Source organism: Theropithecus gelada, chromosome 2 (genome assembly GCF_003255815.1).
Source record: "Theropithecus gelada isolate Dixy chromosome 2, Tgel_1.0, whole genome shotgun sequence".
In the NCBI taxonomy this organism is placed as follows: Eukaryota; Metazoa; Chordata; class Mammalia; order Primates; family Cercopithecidae; genus Theropithecus; species Theropithecus gelada.
Window position 1 is genome coordinate 41896035 of NC_037669.1, and position 15063 is coordinate 41911097.

Consider the following 15063-nt stretch of genomic DNA (forward strand, 5'->3'; position numbering starts at 1 on the left):
TTCTTCAGGGAGAAGCCAAGAACTGGGAATTTCCTCCTAACCATGTGGCACTGTGCCAAGAGGACAGACTATGGTGAAGGTATACCATGAATTGTCTTACTAGCTTCCGTGCAGCTGTTTTATTGCTCACCTGGTGTGATGTAGCCTCTTAGCCAGCTTCTGGATTTCTTACAAAAGGAATTGGTCTGTGTATTATTGTTAAATTAATGTCTCTGTGGGAGGGAGCACAGGCTGGGGTTTCTTATTCTGCCATCTTGCTGACGTTCACTGTGGTTTTGATTTGCATTTCCTTAATGACTAGTGGTTTTGAGCATCTTTTCATGTGAGTATTGGCCATTTGTATATCTTCTTTGAAGAAATGTCCGTTCAAACTCTTTTGCCTACTTTTTAATTATTTGTTGTTTCTTCTGCAAAGTTGCAGGAGGTTTTTAAATAATATATTCTGGATACCAATCCCTAAACATTTATTGTTTTAAGGAAATAAATTTTGAGATAATTTGTTATATGGCAATGGATAACTAATAAATACTAAAAACTCCCAAATATATATACTAAATATATTAATTAGAAAATTGTAATATAAAAATACGAACAGCTAAAATTGTCTGATATTAGAAAGATAATTTTTCTACAATGTATACCTTTTTTGTGTGTATGAGACAAGGTCTCATTACGTTGCCCAGGATGGTCTCAAACTCCCGGGCTCAAGCAATCTTTCCACCTCAGCTTCCTGAGTAGCCAGGGTTACAGATACGTGCCATTGCAGTCAGCTTCCACAGTGTATACTTGATGTACTATTAATGTACTATTTAATGACTACTAAAAAGTTTACGATAGCAGGAGAAAATGCTTATGCTATCTTAAATAAAAATTTGAGTGTATACATTGATACCAAGAAATGGAAATTTGAGTGTGTACACTGATACCAAGAAACTGAAAAATGACATTCCATACCTTTAATATTTATTATGTATAACAAATGAGGTTTACATGGATGTTTTTATCTTATTTCTGATATGTCATGTAGTTATAAATACTATTTTATTTGCATTCCTGCTCTGCAATAATTTTGAAGATAGATAATTTATTTTATATCATTGCTATCTTCATTTTTTAAAATTCTCAAATCCAGATGAAATTATCAAAGTCGATAAAATAATAATTGTTCTATCTTCTTGTTTGAAGATTAGTAATGTGTTGATTTTGCTTCCTTTCTCTAGTTAGCAGTGATGTCATCTGTTATTTTTAAACTTCCTTAAAATAATATATGTTATCTACTTCTAATAATTTTTTCTTATTTACCATTTTGGTCTAAACTAATTCACAATTATTTCGTCTTATTTCTCCATGTTTAACTTGCTTTAAGGCTCAGCACTGGTGTTTTCAGCCATGGCTTCTCCATTTTAAGCCTTTCTATTTTAATTCATTTATTATTCTGGAATATATCCTTAAATAATTTATTTAGAAAGGCTGTCTTGGTGATGGTATTTCTGTTGCAGTTGTTGTCTTGCCTGCTTGGTGACATATTTCTATTGAGTTCACACTTAACTGGCATCTTATCTAGGTAGATAATGCTAACTCAAAATTCCGCAGATATTGTTCTGCTATTTTTTGCCATTTAGGGTTGAATAAGATGCCAAGTTGGTTTTTGTTTCTCTGTAGTCATCCTATGTTTTCATTTTGTTTTTTGCTTGGCCTTTGGAATTTAAAATGTTCACAATGATTTGCCTGGATGAGATTCGATTTTCATAACTTTTGCTTTGACATACTAAAAGTTTGAGTTCCTAGATGATGCCCATTTTAATTCATACGAGGAAATATCTTCTAGTATAGTTTCTGCTTGATTCATTTTATGTTTGTCTCTTAGGGACATCTATTAATTTTATAATGCTGTCTTTTTTTCAGGCTTCTGTTTCAGAATATTCTCTTTCATCAGTTTAATCCTTGGCTATAGTAGGAATGAAATAATAAAAGCAGTAGTTTCTGTTTGCTCTCCTTGGTTATGCAGTCCTCACAGAACATCTCTCCACCTCCCACCCCCACCCCAGCTCAGTGAAACTCTCCATACCTTGGTTGTGGAAATTGGCAGGGGTGGGTGGCTACTCACTCCCAATCCACATCCATAATGAATCACTTTTTATTATCTTACCAAAATCTGTAGATTATTCTATTTTGTAGCTGTGGAGATTTGTTTTCTCTTTCTAATTATTTTATTTTCTAGGTTTTTTGAGGGAATTTCAAGAGGGGAGATTTTTTTTAGTCAGGTTCATCTTAACGTCATGTCTGGAGCTCAAGCCACTGAATTATATATTTTTTAATAGATGTAGACCTACGTCAACGAATTTAAACTGCAAGGAAAGGGTTAAATTTCTTCCTCAAGTGTGGTCAAAATCTGTAGAAAAAAGAGGAACAGCTTCTCTTAAAGAAAGTTAGCTGGGTAGGTACACAGTCATTGCCGAGGAAGGCTTGCACAGGGTGAAAGCTTTGCATCTCTGCTGCTGTAACAGGGACTACCACAGACACACGGACGAGTGGGGTCATTTCCAGATATTAGGCCACAGCAGAAGCAGACAAAATGGATCCCCAGTGGTGAGTAATAATTCTTATTCTTTGCAGAGAAGTTATGAGTTGAGACTGCAGTGAAAGACTGAGGTTGAAGATGGTACTTTGTTGTGTGTCCTCCACTTAGTTCCTAAGTGGAGAAGCCTTTATTTTTTCTACAAAAGATCTTTGTCACATGAAGGTGAGAATTATTTGCAATGCCCAAAGCAGTTTATTGGTGGTAGTTATATATATCTTTTAGGTGCCTAATTTTGGTTTTGTAAATTTGTTATTCAAATACTGAATGTTATGGTCATTGATTTTAAGTGAAGAATCAGGAATTTTTAAAATATCTTCCTAAGAATGACAAATAACAGGGAATATGTTTTTTGTCTACCAGGGTCAGTTTGGTCTGAGGGTGGAGGAATGAGATAGAGAAGATAGAGGGTGAGAGATCAAGAAAAAGAAAGAGAAAAAAGAGATATAAGGAGAAAATACAAAACTCAGTTAATATGTCATAGTCAGGCCATGGGAGATTCTGGGCAGGGTTGGGTAGTGGAAGGATGTAGAGTGATTAAATTAGCTACCATGTATTGAACATGCATGATGTGCTGTGTACTTTACTAGTGTTATTTCACTGAATTTTATTATTCACAATGACTTTTGGAAAGATATCATCATTCTTTTTGACAGATGAGGTAACTGTGGCTTAAAGAGGCTAAATAAACTTGCCCAAGTTCACACTATTCATAAGGCGTAGAGCTAAAATCTTTCCTGCCCGCTTCACTGTGCGCCAGAAGGTTTCTCCATGCTGTGGAAACTTCCTGGAAGGAGTCACACCCGCCCTTCTCTTGGATGGTGGCAGCTGGCACCAGTCACTACGTATTTATTTATTTATCTACTTTTAATTATTTATTTTTCAGACAGAGTCTCGCTCTGTCGCCAAGCTGGAGTGCAGTGGCGCAATCTTAGCTCACTGCAACCTCCGCCTCTAGGATTCAAGCGATTCTCCTTCCTCAGTCTCATAAGTAGCTGGGACTATAGGTATGCGCCACCACGCCCGGCTAATTTTTGTATTTTTAGTAGAGAAGGGGTTTCACCATGTTGGCCAGGATGGTCTCGATCTCTTGACCTAGTGATCTGCCCGCCTCAGCCTCTCAAAGTGCGTGAGCCACCGCGCCCAGCTGTCACTAAGTACTTATAATTACTGTTCTTTGAAACTCGAAATAACTTTCATCTACCCAGTGCATACTGGTTTCAGAAAAAGCTTTGTTGCTTTTATTTCAGAAGATTAAAATTTAATTTTCAAGTAAAGACTCCTTTTGCTCCAATGGAATTTTGAAATGTTATACTCGTATGAAGAAAAAAAGAATGTCAGAATTTATAATTTTTATGGTACCATAGAGGGGATACTACTTAATTATGCCATCACTGTCTGCAGAGGTCTAAAGAACCACAGGCTGCTGTCTATATTGAACTTGTTAAGATTCCTTTTGTTTCAGAGTGCCTGAAGATTGGTCATGAACCAATAATGGCCGTTAAACAATGTTTACTCTCATAAGAGGTGAGGTAAACCCAAATTAAAACAACAGCGAAGTATCATTTTTGTCTCTATGAAAGAGATAAATATTAAATTTTAAAAAGCAAGTAAGCAAGAACCCTCCATCTTGCTAAGAAGGGAGGATTATTTATACCCTAGTTGCCCACTAACGGAGATATCATCTTTCTGGATAATAATCTAGTGATACATATCAAAAGCTTTTTAAAATGTATATGCCCTTTAACCAAGAAATTCACCTTTTAGGAATTTATTCTAAGATATAATAATACATGTTTGTAAAGTTTTAGTGATGGATATTTTTCTTGCTATTGTTTCTAATAAGGAAAATCTTAGAAACAACTTACATGTTTAAAAACAAGTGATTGATTGTTTATGGAACATCCATAATGGAATATCATGTAATTATTTAAAATTCCATTGTAGAATAATTCATAATATATTTAGTTAAAGGGGAAAAATGCAGAACGAACAGTGATGTATACAAACAATATTAATCAGAAATATAGGTGGTTTGTATTTTCTTCTGTGTGATTTTGAACTTGAATCCCATCTGCAAGCAGAAAAATAAAGCTAAATATTTAAGATTAAAAAAATAGCTGTTTTTTTTCAGAGAAGCAACCATCTAGTGGTGTGTGATAATTTATAAGTTGCGAGATTCCATAGTTAGGGCTTTAGCCCTTTGCATTTATCTTTTGTCATCTCTTGAATCCTCTTCAAAATACACCCACTCTACCCATAACTCATTAGATCTTGAAAGCAATGTTCTGATAGAATTTTATATTTAGAACAGGCCGGAGCACTCTTCCCTTATTTTACAGAAGTGATTGCATGACTCTCTAGGGTGAGTTGCATATTGAGAGGGAAGACAATGCAGTGGCTAAGTGGCCACACGTTGAAGCCAGGCTGCTGGGGTTTGAATACCAGTTCCCCAACTTCCTAGCTATGTGATTTTGGACAAGTTGCTTAACCATTGTAATTCCGAGTTTCTTGTCTGTAAAATGGGAGTATGGTAATATGTCATAAAGTAGTTGTGAGATTTTAATGAGATAATCCATATAAAGTGCTTAGAACTTTGTCCTGCTAAGTACTCAGGAATTGTTAGTAGTTTTTATTACTATTACTGTTTGGATTAAGAAACAGAGGAAAAGTGATTTGTCCAAGATTATACAACCATTTAATGGCTTTACTAGGAACAGAATGGAGGAAGGTTTTTTCCAGCAGAAATGTTCAGTATCCTCTGAGCCTGGCAGGACAACCCCAGGTTGTGCTTTTGGGATGCAGGAGCTGATCTGAAACAAGCAGTACCCAAGGACAAGGCCAGCCTCCAGGGAGTGACTGATCACAGTGGGAAGCCAAATGGTAGAAAGCCAAGTGAAGTTAGGGAAACTGAGAGTCAAGTTAGGAGGAGGAATGAAGCCTGGAGCAAAGAGCTACTATAAGAGAGAGCAGATGACTCAGAGACACTCATGGGAGGTTAATGTGGTTTGAAGTCTCAAGGTCTGGGTAATTAAATAGACAAATGGGGTTTAGATGCATGGGGGAATTTTAAGTATAGCTTTGAGAAGATGCCTAATGGGGAGTAATAATAGAGGATGAAACTGGGTGGGGTCAGAACAAGGAGCTCAGAGTCCAGGCATCCAGCTATGATCATCCTAAAGGAACAGCCTAAGTTTGAAGAATCGTAAATAGAGACATTATAAAATTTACTTTAAAAAAAATCCCCTGGCAGAAGAATGAGAACTGATTTGGAGTGACAAGACGATCATTTAGGAGACTATTGGAGTAAGCCAAGGAGAAATGGTGAGGGCATGAAACCAGGGCAGTTATGGTGGAATCAGAGAGGAGAGCATGCATTTAAGAGATATTTAAGCACCAGAATTGACAGAATTTGGTTTTTGACAGATGTAGACACTGGGAGGGGAGGAGAGATCTAGGTGCATAGTGGCATCCTTCACAAAATGGAAGGCATAGGAAGCAGAGTGGGTTTGTGCCAGGCAGAGAGAAAGGACAGATGGTGAATTCCTTCTTTAACGTGTTGAGTTTGAGGTGCCTGTGGAGCAGCTGGATGGAGATGTTCAAGTAGACAAGTAGATATTCAGGTGCAAGTTCGAGAAAGAAGAATGGCCTGGAAGGCACATGAAGAGTCTTCTGCATAAGTACAGTTGATAGCTGAAATTCTCATTGTGGGTCAATTCAGTAGCAGAGAGGATGGAGGACTGAATTGAGAGGAAGCCAAGGACAGAACCTGGAAAACCTCGACATTTAAGGAGGGAGATGAGGAAGAAGAATCTACAACAGATACTGAGGAGAGGCTAGAGATACTAGAGCAGCCCAGGAGAAAAGTGGTGTCATAGAAATCAAGTGGGCCTGTAGTCCCAGCTACTTGGCAGACTGAGGCACGAGAATAGCTTGAACCCGGGAGGCAGAGGTTGCAGTGAGCTGAGATAGCACCAGTGCACTCCAGCCTGGGTGACAGAGTGAGACTCCGTCAAAAAAAAAAGAAAGAAAGAAATCAAGTGGGGAGATGGATGCAAGAAAGAGGAGAATGCATCCATGGAAAGAGCATATTTACCAAGCTTCAGTGTTGAGCACGTGAGATGTGACATAAAAGGTAACTGTAGTGACTACATGCTAAGCGTTGAACTGTGGCTCCCTCAAAGTTCATATGTTGAAGTCCTAACTCCCAGGACCTCAGGATTTGGTCATATTTGGAGATAGGGTCTTTACAGAGATAATAACATTTAAATGAGGTCATTAGGGTGGGTCCTAATCCAAGACAATTGTGCTTATTGTAAGAAGGGGAAACACACAGTGGAAAAGCGGTGTGAAGACACAAGAAGACAGCCATCCACATGTAAGCCAGGGAGAAAGGCTTGCAGCACATTCTTTCCTCACAACCCTCAGAAAGAACCAACCCTGTGGATACCTTAAGTTTGGACTCCTGGCTTCCAGAAAAAAAATAAAGTTTTGTTGTTTAAGCCACCGCAGTCTGTGGTACTTCGTTACCACAGCCCCAGCAAACCAATACACTTGGCGAGAGTGCATACAGCCAGAGAAAGAAGCTGTGAATAAGTACATCAGGGAGGAGGGAAAGAAACCAAAACAGGATTGCATCACTTAAATTAAGAGTAGAAACATTTCACAAAGCAGAGTGTAGTCACAGGTCAAATTCTGCAGAAAGGCGAAGTAGGAGAATGACTGAAAATGTCAGTCCAGAGGCCCTCAGTGACCTTTGCAGAACGCTCCCAGTTGAGTGGAGGCAGTAGACTTTGGAGAGCTCTGAAGATGGAAGCAGCACAGATGGTCTCCTGCAGAAAGTCTGGTGATAAAATGAGACCTCCTCACTGGAGTAAACTCACCTCTGCTGTCCGCGGAAATAATCTGGAGCCAAGCCAGCTAGACCCGGAGTTCTTCCTTCCTCCATTTTAAAGGTTAAACAGAGCTGAGGTCAATGGCTCATGCTTGTAATCCCAGTGACTCAGGAGGCTGAGGTGGGAGGATGGCTTGAGGCGAGGAGTTCAGTTCAAGACCAGTCTGAGCAACATAGCGAGACTCTCATTCCTAAAAAAAAAAAAAAAAATTTAATTTAAATTTAAAAAAAAAAAAAGGCTAACCAGAAATAAAATTCGATACTTTATTTTTCCCACCCAAAACTAGTTTGGGAAGGATTTCTGGAAGAAAATAATTTTTGCAGTCATTTTACATGTTGGATTTTCAGTACACATACAGATTCTATTCTGTAGTATCAGTTCAGAGGCAAGCTATAATTTGAGGCTTTGCAGAGGTAAAGCCTCTGGTGAATCTGGTGATATAAAGAAGAAAACAAGCCCAAGAGAAATTTCAGGGATCATTTATAATTTACATCAATAAGCAGATTGGGAAAAAAAAAAACCCATTGGAGATTGGAATAGAGAAATATTTTCTTAGAAAGCTTTGAGTCAAAATTAATCTTTCTCTAGTGGCAGGAATATGATAAGCCAAACAACCCTAATGTCACAGCTCTATATTATTAGGCATCAGATTAATCAGATTTGCACTAAAACATCAAGTAAAAATAAAAGGAATGAATATTTGGTTAAGTGAACCAACTAGTCAATACAGGCCAGAAACTGGTAAAACTGGATAAACCTAAAATACTCAGCTACCCAAAGGCCAACCTAGATTATCACCCCAATCTTACAATTATTTTCAACCTACTAAACAATAAATCTTTATCAAGAGTCTGATAGTTTAAGGTACTGTGATTAACACAGATGAAATCACTGATACCTTTTTTTAGTCTATTTAGAAATAGAAACCCGCAATTATGAAATGACAAAAGCAATTAATGCAGTTAATAATTCAGTAATTGTTTTAAAAAGAAATAAACATGACAAAGTTCATTCTCACTAAATACTAAAGAAATGCCAATTCAAACACCAATGAGATATTTTCCTGTATCAGATTAGACAGTAAAACAAACAATCCAGTTAGAAAAATGGGCAAAAGATATAAAAAGACATATCCCCAAAGAAAATACACAGATGGTGAACAACCACATAAGACAGTCAACGTCATTTGCCTTTATGAAAAAATTAAACCACTACCTACCTATAAAAATGGTTAAAATAATAAAAAATAGTGACAACACCAAACGCTGGCAGGATGCAGGGAAACTGGATCATGCATCCATTGCTTGTTGGGAATGTACAATGGTCAAGTCACTCTAGAAAACAGTTTGGCAGTTTCTTATAAAACCAAACATGCATTTAATATATGACCCAGCAATGCGTTCTTGGGTTTTGATCCCAGAAAAATAAAAGCCTATGCTCCTGAAAAAATCAGTATATGAATATTTATACCAGCTTTATTCATAATAGTAACAAACTGGGGGAAAAAAGTCCCTCAGTGGGTGAATAGTAACACAAACCGTGTGTGCAAGATGTTACCACGGAAGGAAGCTGGGTGAAGGGTACACAGGACTTCCCTATACATATTGTCAATTTATTTTGAATCTATAATTATTTAAAAAATTAAAAGTTTAAAAAGTAAGAAAAACCAAAAATGTTCATCTTCACTAAATATTAAAGAAATGCCAATTCAAACACAAGATATTATCCTTTTACAAATTAACAATTTATGTGGATTTTGGGATGGTTGGGAGTAATCATGCTAATAAGTATGCAATAAGAGTATACCTTCATATACTACTGATTGTGGGAATATGAACGGGGAGAACATTTCTGGAAAGCAATTTCTGTCAACATATATCAAGAGTCTTAAAAATGGTTGTGCAAGCAGACACCCTGGGCACTTCCAGTTTGTCTATGTTCTTAGTAAATTTTTTTTCAGTTCATTCAGCATCTTTGTTCCAGGCACTGTGCTAAACATTAAAAATAAAGCAAAGATGAGTAAACATGATTTCTGTTCTCAAGAATTTCAGTTTTGTGGTAAATATATCAAAGGTGATTTTTTATAAGAGTTTTTTATAACTGTGTGACGTTTCACAGGAGCATGAAGGTAGCTGTTTCCTATTTGCCTGTAGGCATATGATGTCTTAGGTAAATGCAAGGGTTTTGAGTTAGTTTGGTTGGTGTCAAATAATAAGTAGTTAATAAATCATCTTCTATTTATTAGTGGTATCACTTTGGGAAACCTATCAGCTTCCTGAACTTCAGTGTCCTCTGTAAGATGAGGCTACTAGCACTTGCCAATGCCATGAGGAATATAATAATTTATAACAGACAGGAAGTCCTATGGAAAAAAAATATTTTAGGACTCGCATTCTTTGCTTTAAAATCTATTATTTCCTATATTTTTAATTGTCAGAGTTCTTTAGCTCTGCCATTCTGATTGATTTCCAGCAGATGGACTCTTACCTATAACCTAGAAGTTGCTATAGTAGATCTCCTAACTATAGATAAGAGAAGGGCATGCCAAATGCAGTTCAATCAGGTGAAAGTCAAGCAACAAAGCCGCCTAAAATAAATTTTATGTAAGGTAGGATGCCAAAAACATTAAAATAAAATTCTATTCTATAATAGTAATCATGTAAGTGCTTTCATGACGTTGTCTATGAAAACCTGCTTTTTCGCTTTCTGGACTTCTAAGTAAGTAAGCACGTAGAAAGAATTTTTTTTTGTTTTAAAGACGGAGTCTCACTCACTTTGTCACCTAGGCTGGAGTGCAGTAGTGCAATCTCAGTTCACTGCAACCTTCACCTCTGGGGTTCAGCCTCCCCAGTAGCTAGGATTACAGGCACACGCCACCACACCCAGCTAATTTTCTTGTATTTTTAGTAGAGACACAGTTTCATCATGTTGGCCAGGTTGGTCTCAAATTCCTGACCTCAAGTGATCTGCTCACCTCAGCCTTCTAAAGTGCTGGATTATAGGCATGACCCACCACGCCTGGCCTAGGAAGAATTTTAGAAAGAAAGCTCCATATCAGGAATTGAGAAGCCGGTGTTTTAATTGAGAATATATTTGCACAAGTCTTGGCATAAACATTGGTTTACAAACAAACATACAAAGTAATGTTCATTAATCTTGCATCAGGAGCTGCCCAACAACTCCGAAAAGTCAGCTTATGCAAAACCAGCCAAGGACAGATGAATCAGTCAAACAAGAGGGAAAGGGGAAGGGAAAGTGTCGTTCACAGGCAGTCTTTGAGGCAGTGCATAAACTATGCCTCTCCACCATCCAGACAAGACAACTGTGACACAGGGTTGACAAAGCAGGACAATAAAGGGTAGCTGCTCATAAGGTGGGGATGATGCTGGAGCAAGGGGGTGCCCCAAGAGGCAAAAAAACAAAAAACAAAAAAAAAAACAACAAAAAAAAAGATAGCAAACAAATATGTCAAAATAGTCATAGTAGTTACCTCCTGGTTGGTGGGATTATGGAAATAGGATTATTTCTTTGACTAAAATTGCCAAATCTTCAGTACAACTACATTGCTCTGCTGAGCAGGATGAAATCAAGTTGAAAAGTAATCTAGTAGTGAGGTACAGCCCCTATGCCACGAGTGGCCAGCATAGATCCTCAGATGACGGAAGTGAGTGATGCAGGCCTGTGGTTTATGTACAGCTCCATGACGTATGAATGGCAGAAGCTGTGTACGCCCACAGGCAAGTCCCATTTCGAGGAGTACTTCTGGTCACCACTCTGTCGTCCTGTGTATAAGGATGTGGTTCAGAACAGCCAAGTCTTATATTTCAAGAGGAGCCAGAAAGGCAAACTTACCAGTGAAATCCTAATATTTATATAATGGCTCAATGTCTGGAGGGGCTGGTTTGGTATAAACCACCAATTTTACCTCTGACCTCTGTTAGTGCATCAGAGGTTCAGGAGAGAGTGAGAAAATTGTAAATTGACTATTTTAGGAATATTATATTGGGGCCCAGGCTGCAGTGAGTCAGAGCTAGAAAGTAGGGGGCTGGAACTATTTGACTATTAATTTATTCAATAAAGTTTTATTTAATGTTAGAAAGATGAAGATGAATCAGATGGAAATCCTGTTTAGAAGCTTCTATGGGAAGAGATATCACCATAGCTAATATGTCTTAGCCTCTGACAGGAATTATGGCATACTCTATTGTATCATATATGATCTCGTTTAATCATCATAACCGCAGGAGGTAAGTACTATCATCCCGGATTTTCCACAAGTGAAAACTGAGTCTTGCTTAGTTACACAGCTGACAACAGAACCAGGATTCCAAATGCCAATCTGATCCCAGAGCCAAGCTATGAACAACCATGCTATATATTATTATGGCAGATCAGGGAAGGAAGACATTACTTCTAGCAACAAGAAACATTTGTGGATGAAAAGATTTGAGCTTGGAGAGAGCTGTGTTGAGCCATGTCCAAAACAAGTTCTGGCAACCATATGATAAAGGTAAAAGCCAGAGATTGAAAAGTAAAAGCTTGTGGACTAAAAATGGTCCTTAGACAGAGAGTCATCAAAACAACAACAAAAAAAACAAAAACCTTAATCATAATTAATTGCGAATATTTCAAAAATCTGGAGAATTCACATAAGTTTAGATTTCCAGCTCTTCTGGAGAATTAGAATATCTAGTAACAGTGTGCTAATAATCCCAGATGCATATACTGCATGAAACATTTTATCATCCATAGGCTTCTTAATTTCCTTAACAGCAGTAATATTAATAATTTACATAACCTGAGAGGCTTTCACCTCAAAACGTAAAGTCCTTCTAATTGAACAACCTCCTACTAACTTAGAGTGACTATACACATGGTAACAACTGGTGAATCTGGCAGAGGCTGCCCAACTTCCAATGGGGTATAAGCTATCCTCTTCCTATGCAACCTGCTTGCCTCATTTATATCAGCTGCTTGGATGCTGCAGATGCTTGAGTCTAAGAGCTGTGGTCTGGAAAGTGAGGCCCCAACAAGGAAGAAGGAACAACCTATGGATCAAGGGAGGTGAGAACTGGGAGTCCAGAAATGAAGGTTATTTGCAGCAAGTCTGGACCCAGCCATTCCACTCCTTTAAGGAGACAAGATTCTAAGGAAAAGGCCATTTACATTCTGCTCTCCAAGATCTCTGAGTGTTGGAAGAAACTGAATTGGGGGAGAGGGGGAAACTTGACTGGGGCTCAATACAGACATGTAAATTTGAAGGAAACAGAGTTTAGATGACAGGCAGTAGAAAAGTTAATGTGTCCATTCTATGGCTGACCCAAGATTCTGTTTCCAGGAGATCTCTCTGGCTTGTTAAGTGTTCACGGTTGCAGGGGAAAAGTTAGAAAAAAAGAAAAACAAGCCAAAACACAGCCCCTTAAATGTTTCTAATTTTATTTTCAAACAATCAGGCAGAGTAATCCCTTTACACACTCTTCAGGCATTGGCTGAGGGTCCCAGTCAAGAACCATTCAGTTCTGGGGGCCTTAGGAAAAATATTTCCTATGATTAAAGTAACTTTGGACAGGTTATTGCCTTCTTTGAGCCTCAGTTTCTTTGTCACTTAGAAGGCTGAATGGTTTCCACGTTCAGAGGGTAAGGAATAAGAGGGTGAATGAAGAAATATCAAGTACACAGCTCAGAGTAGGAAGAAACAAGTGACCACTGTGATGACCAGGGACAAGGCTAAGAACTTACTCAAAAGGTACCCAGCTGCTCAGTATTCTGTCCAAAAACCGGACACTGACATCAATCCAACATTCTAACAGTAGTCACATAGCATTATCAGCTAGAAATGAAAACACATTCAATTCTATATTCTGCTAAAAGCTTGAGGGTCACACTAGCTGTGTGATCCTTGGCAGCTGAACAAAACCCTCTGAAAGGCAGCTTCCTCACCTATAAAATTTTTTTTAATATTTTTTGTGAAGATTAAATGAAGTAATGCATTTAAAATACTTAGAGTGCCTTAGAGTTCTAGCAGAGTGCCTAGCTCATAGTAATCAGTTAATAGATATTGACTTTAATAAATAGATACTTAACTGAGCCTCCACTCTGGGCCTGTTACTATGCTAAGTACCAGGAGTAAAGGGAAATGAAACACGTTCCCCAAACTTATGGAACTCAGAGCAGGCCAGCTGAATGAGCAGTGACTTTTTAACAGGATGAGGAAACTGTTATAATGGAAAAATAAATAGTGTGAAGAGGGACTAAGGAAGATAAAGATATGGTGAAAAAAACAGGGAAGGGTTCAGGCTCCAACTGTGGAGTGATCTGGATCTGAAAGGAAGAGTGGAGTATTGCAGTAGAGAAAGCAGGGAAGACATTCCAGGCAGAAGAAACAGCTTCCACAAAGGTAAAGAAGGCAAAACGTTTTCAAAGTTTCTAGGGATGGGGGATGGTGGGGAAGATGGTCACGGAATAGTGAATGGTTCAAGTGTAACTGTTGTATGGGTTGTGGAGGCAGTTGTATGCGTTGGGTAATAAAATCAGAAGAGAAAAATTGAATTCACACTTTGAAAGGCCTTGTGTGTCTGGCTAAGAAGCGTGACCACTAACTCGTGAGGAGTAAGGCGTGGGTCTTTAAAGGAAGGAAGTTTCATAATCAAATTGTTCTCCATGAAAGATAATGAAGGGAGTCACTGTTGCAATCAATCGTCCAGACTAGAGGTGACGAAGACTCTAAAACTGGCCACCAATGAATTGAAAGTGGATGGTGAGGAAGAAAGAATACAGGGTGACATAAACACAATATGTAAACTCCAAGGTATGAAAATGGCCTTGTCCCTTCTTCCTTACCACAGTCATCCCAAGAGACCAAAACAAAAACACAGAAAATCTCTTTTAAAAATAATCTCTTTTGTTTGTATGCAAATAGGCCATCCACAGTGAAAATGCAACTCAAATTCAATATTTTGTCTGCAATCTGCCAAATGCAAAGACCAAATTGGTTTACAAATACTGTCCTTAAAAATTCCAACTCCTCACATTAAAACTATAGCCAGCTAGTGCAAGTTAAGATTGTTTGCAATCTTAAATAAGATTTGAGTAAAGCTGAAATTGAGACACTTTTCAAAAGAGGCCATCCCTTACTCACATTGCTAAAGAGTAGAAAGAGTGACACCTTTTACCAGAAAATTTCTTTCAGGCAGTAATGCCTCTGTGTGGCGGCAGACCCTTCAAGTCTTCCAGATAAAGCATGTAATGGAAGTAGTAGGGAGCTGCAAACATTGCAACTCTTTGATTCTGCATCACCGACTTGAAAACTACAAGCCCAGGTTGACAAATGCACATTTTAAGTGTTCAGAGAAGTCTTACGTGCCTTGGTCACAAAGATGCCACAGGGAAGTAAGTCTTTGAATGTGCAGTGCCCTGTCCCCACCTCTGTTGTGAAATGGAAACTTAAAAAAAAAAAAAAAAAAAATCACTGATTTAGAAAACCACTGGTTTTTTTTTTTAACAAGTTTAGTCATATTGCCTGTGTTCTATATACCCCAATCTATTTCATTTTACTTTGTAGTGTACATTTAATTTATACTCAAATAAATA

The 15063-nt window shown here is 38.0% G+C and overlaps 1 protein-coding gene across 3 annotated transcripts in view; it reads left to right on the top strand.

Moving 5' to 3' along the window:
* Positions 1-2418: 2418 nt before the first annotated feature.
* The window catches only part of CD86 (CD86 molecule), a 62414-nt gene continuing 49769 nt past the window's right edge, over positions 2419-15063 (top strand). For 2 of the 3 annotated variants that reach the window (XM_025375883.1, XM_025375881.1), the window contains exon 1: positions 2448-2589. In XM_025375883.1, coding sequence (XP_025231668.1) covers positions 2576-2589 — 14 coding nt within the window. In that variant the 5' untranslated portion in view covers positions 2448-2575. Of the gene's footprint in view, positions 2590-15063 lie in introns of all 3 variants that reach the window. The other variant, XM_025375878.1, reaches the window with a different exon arrangement.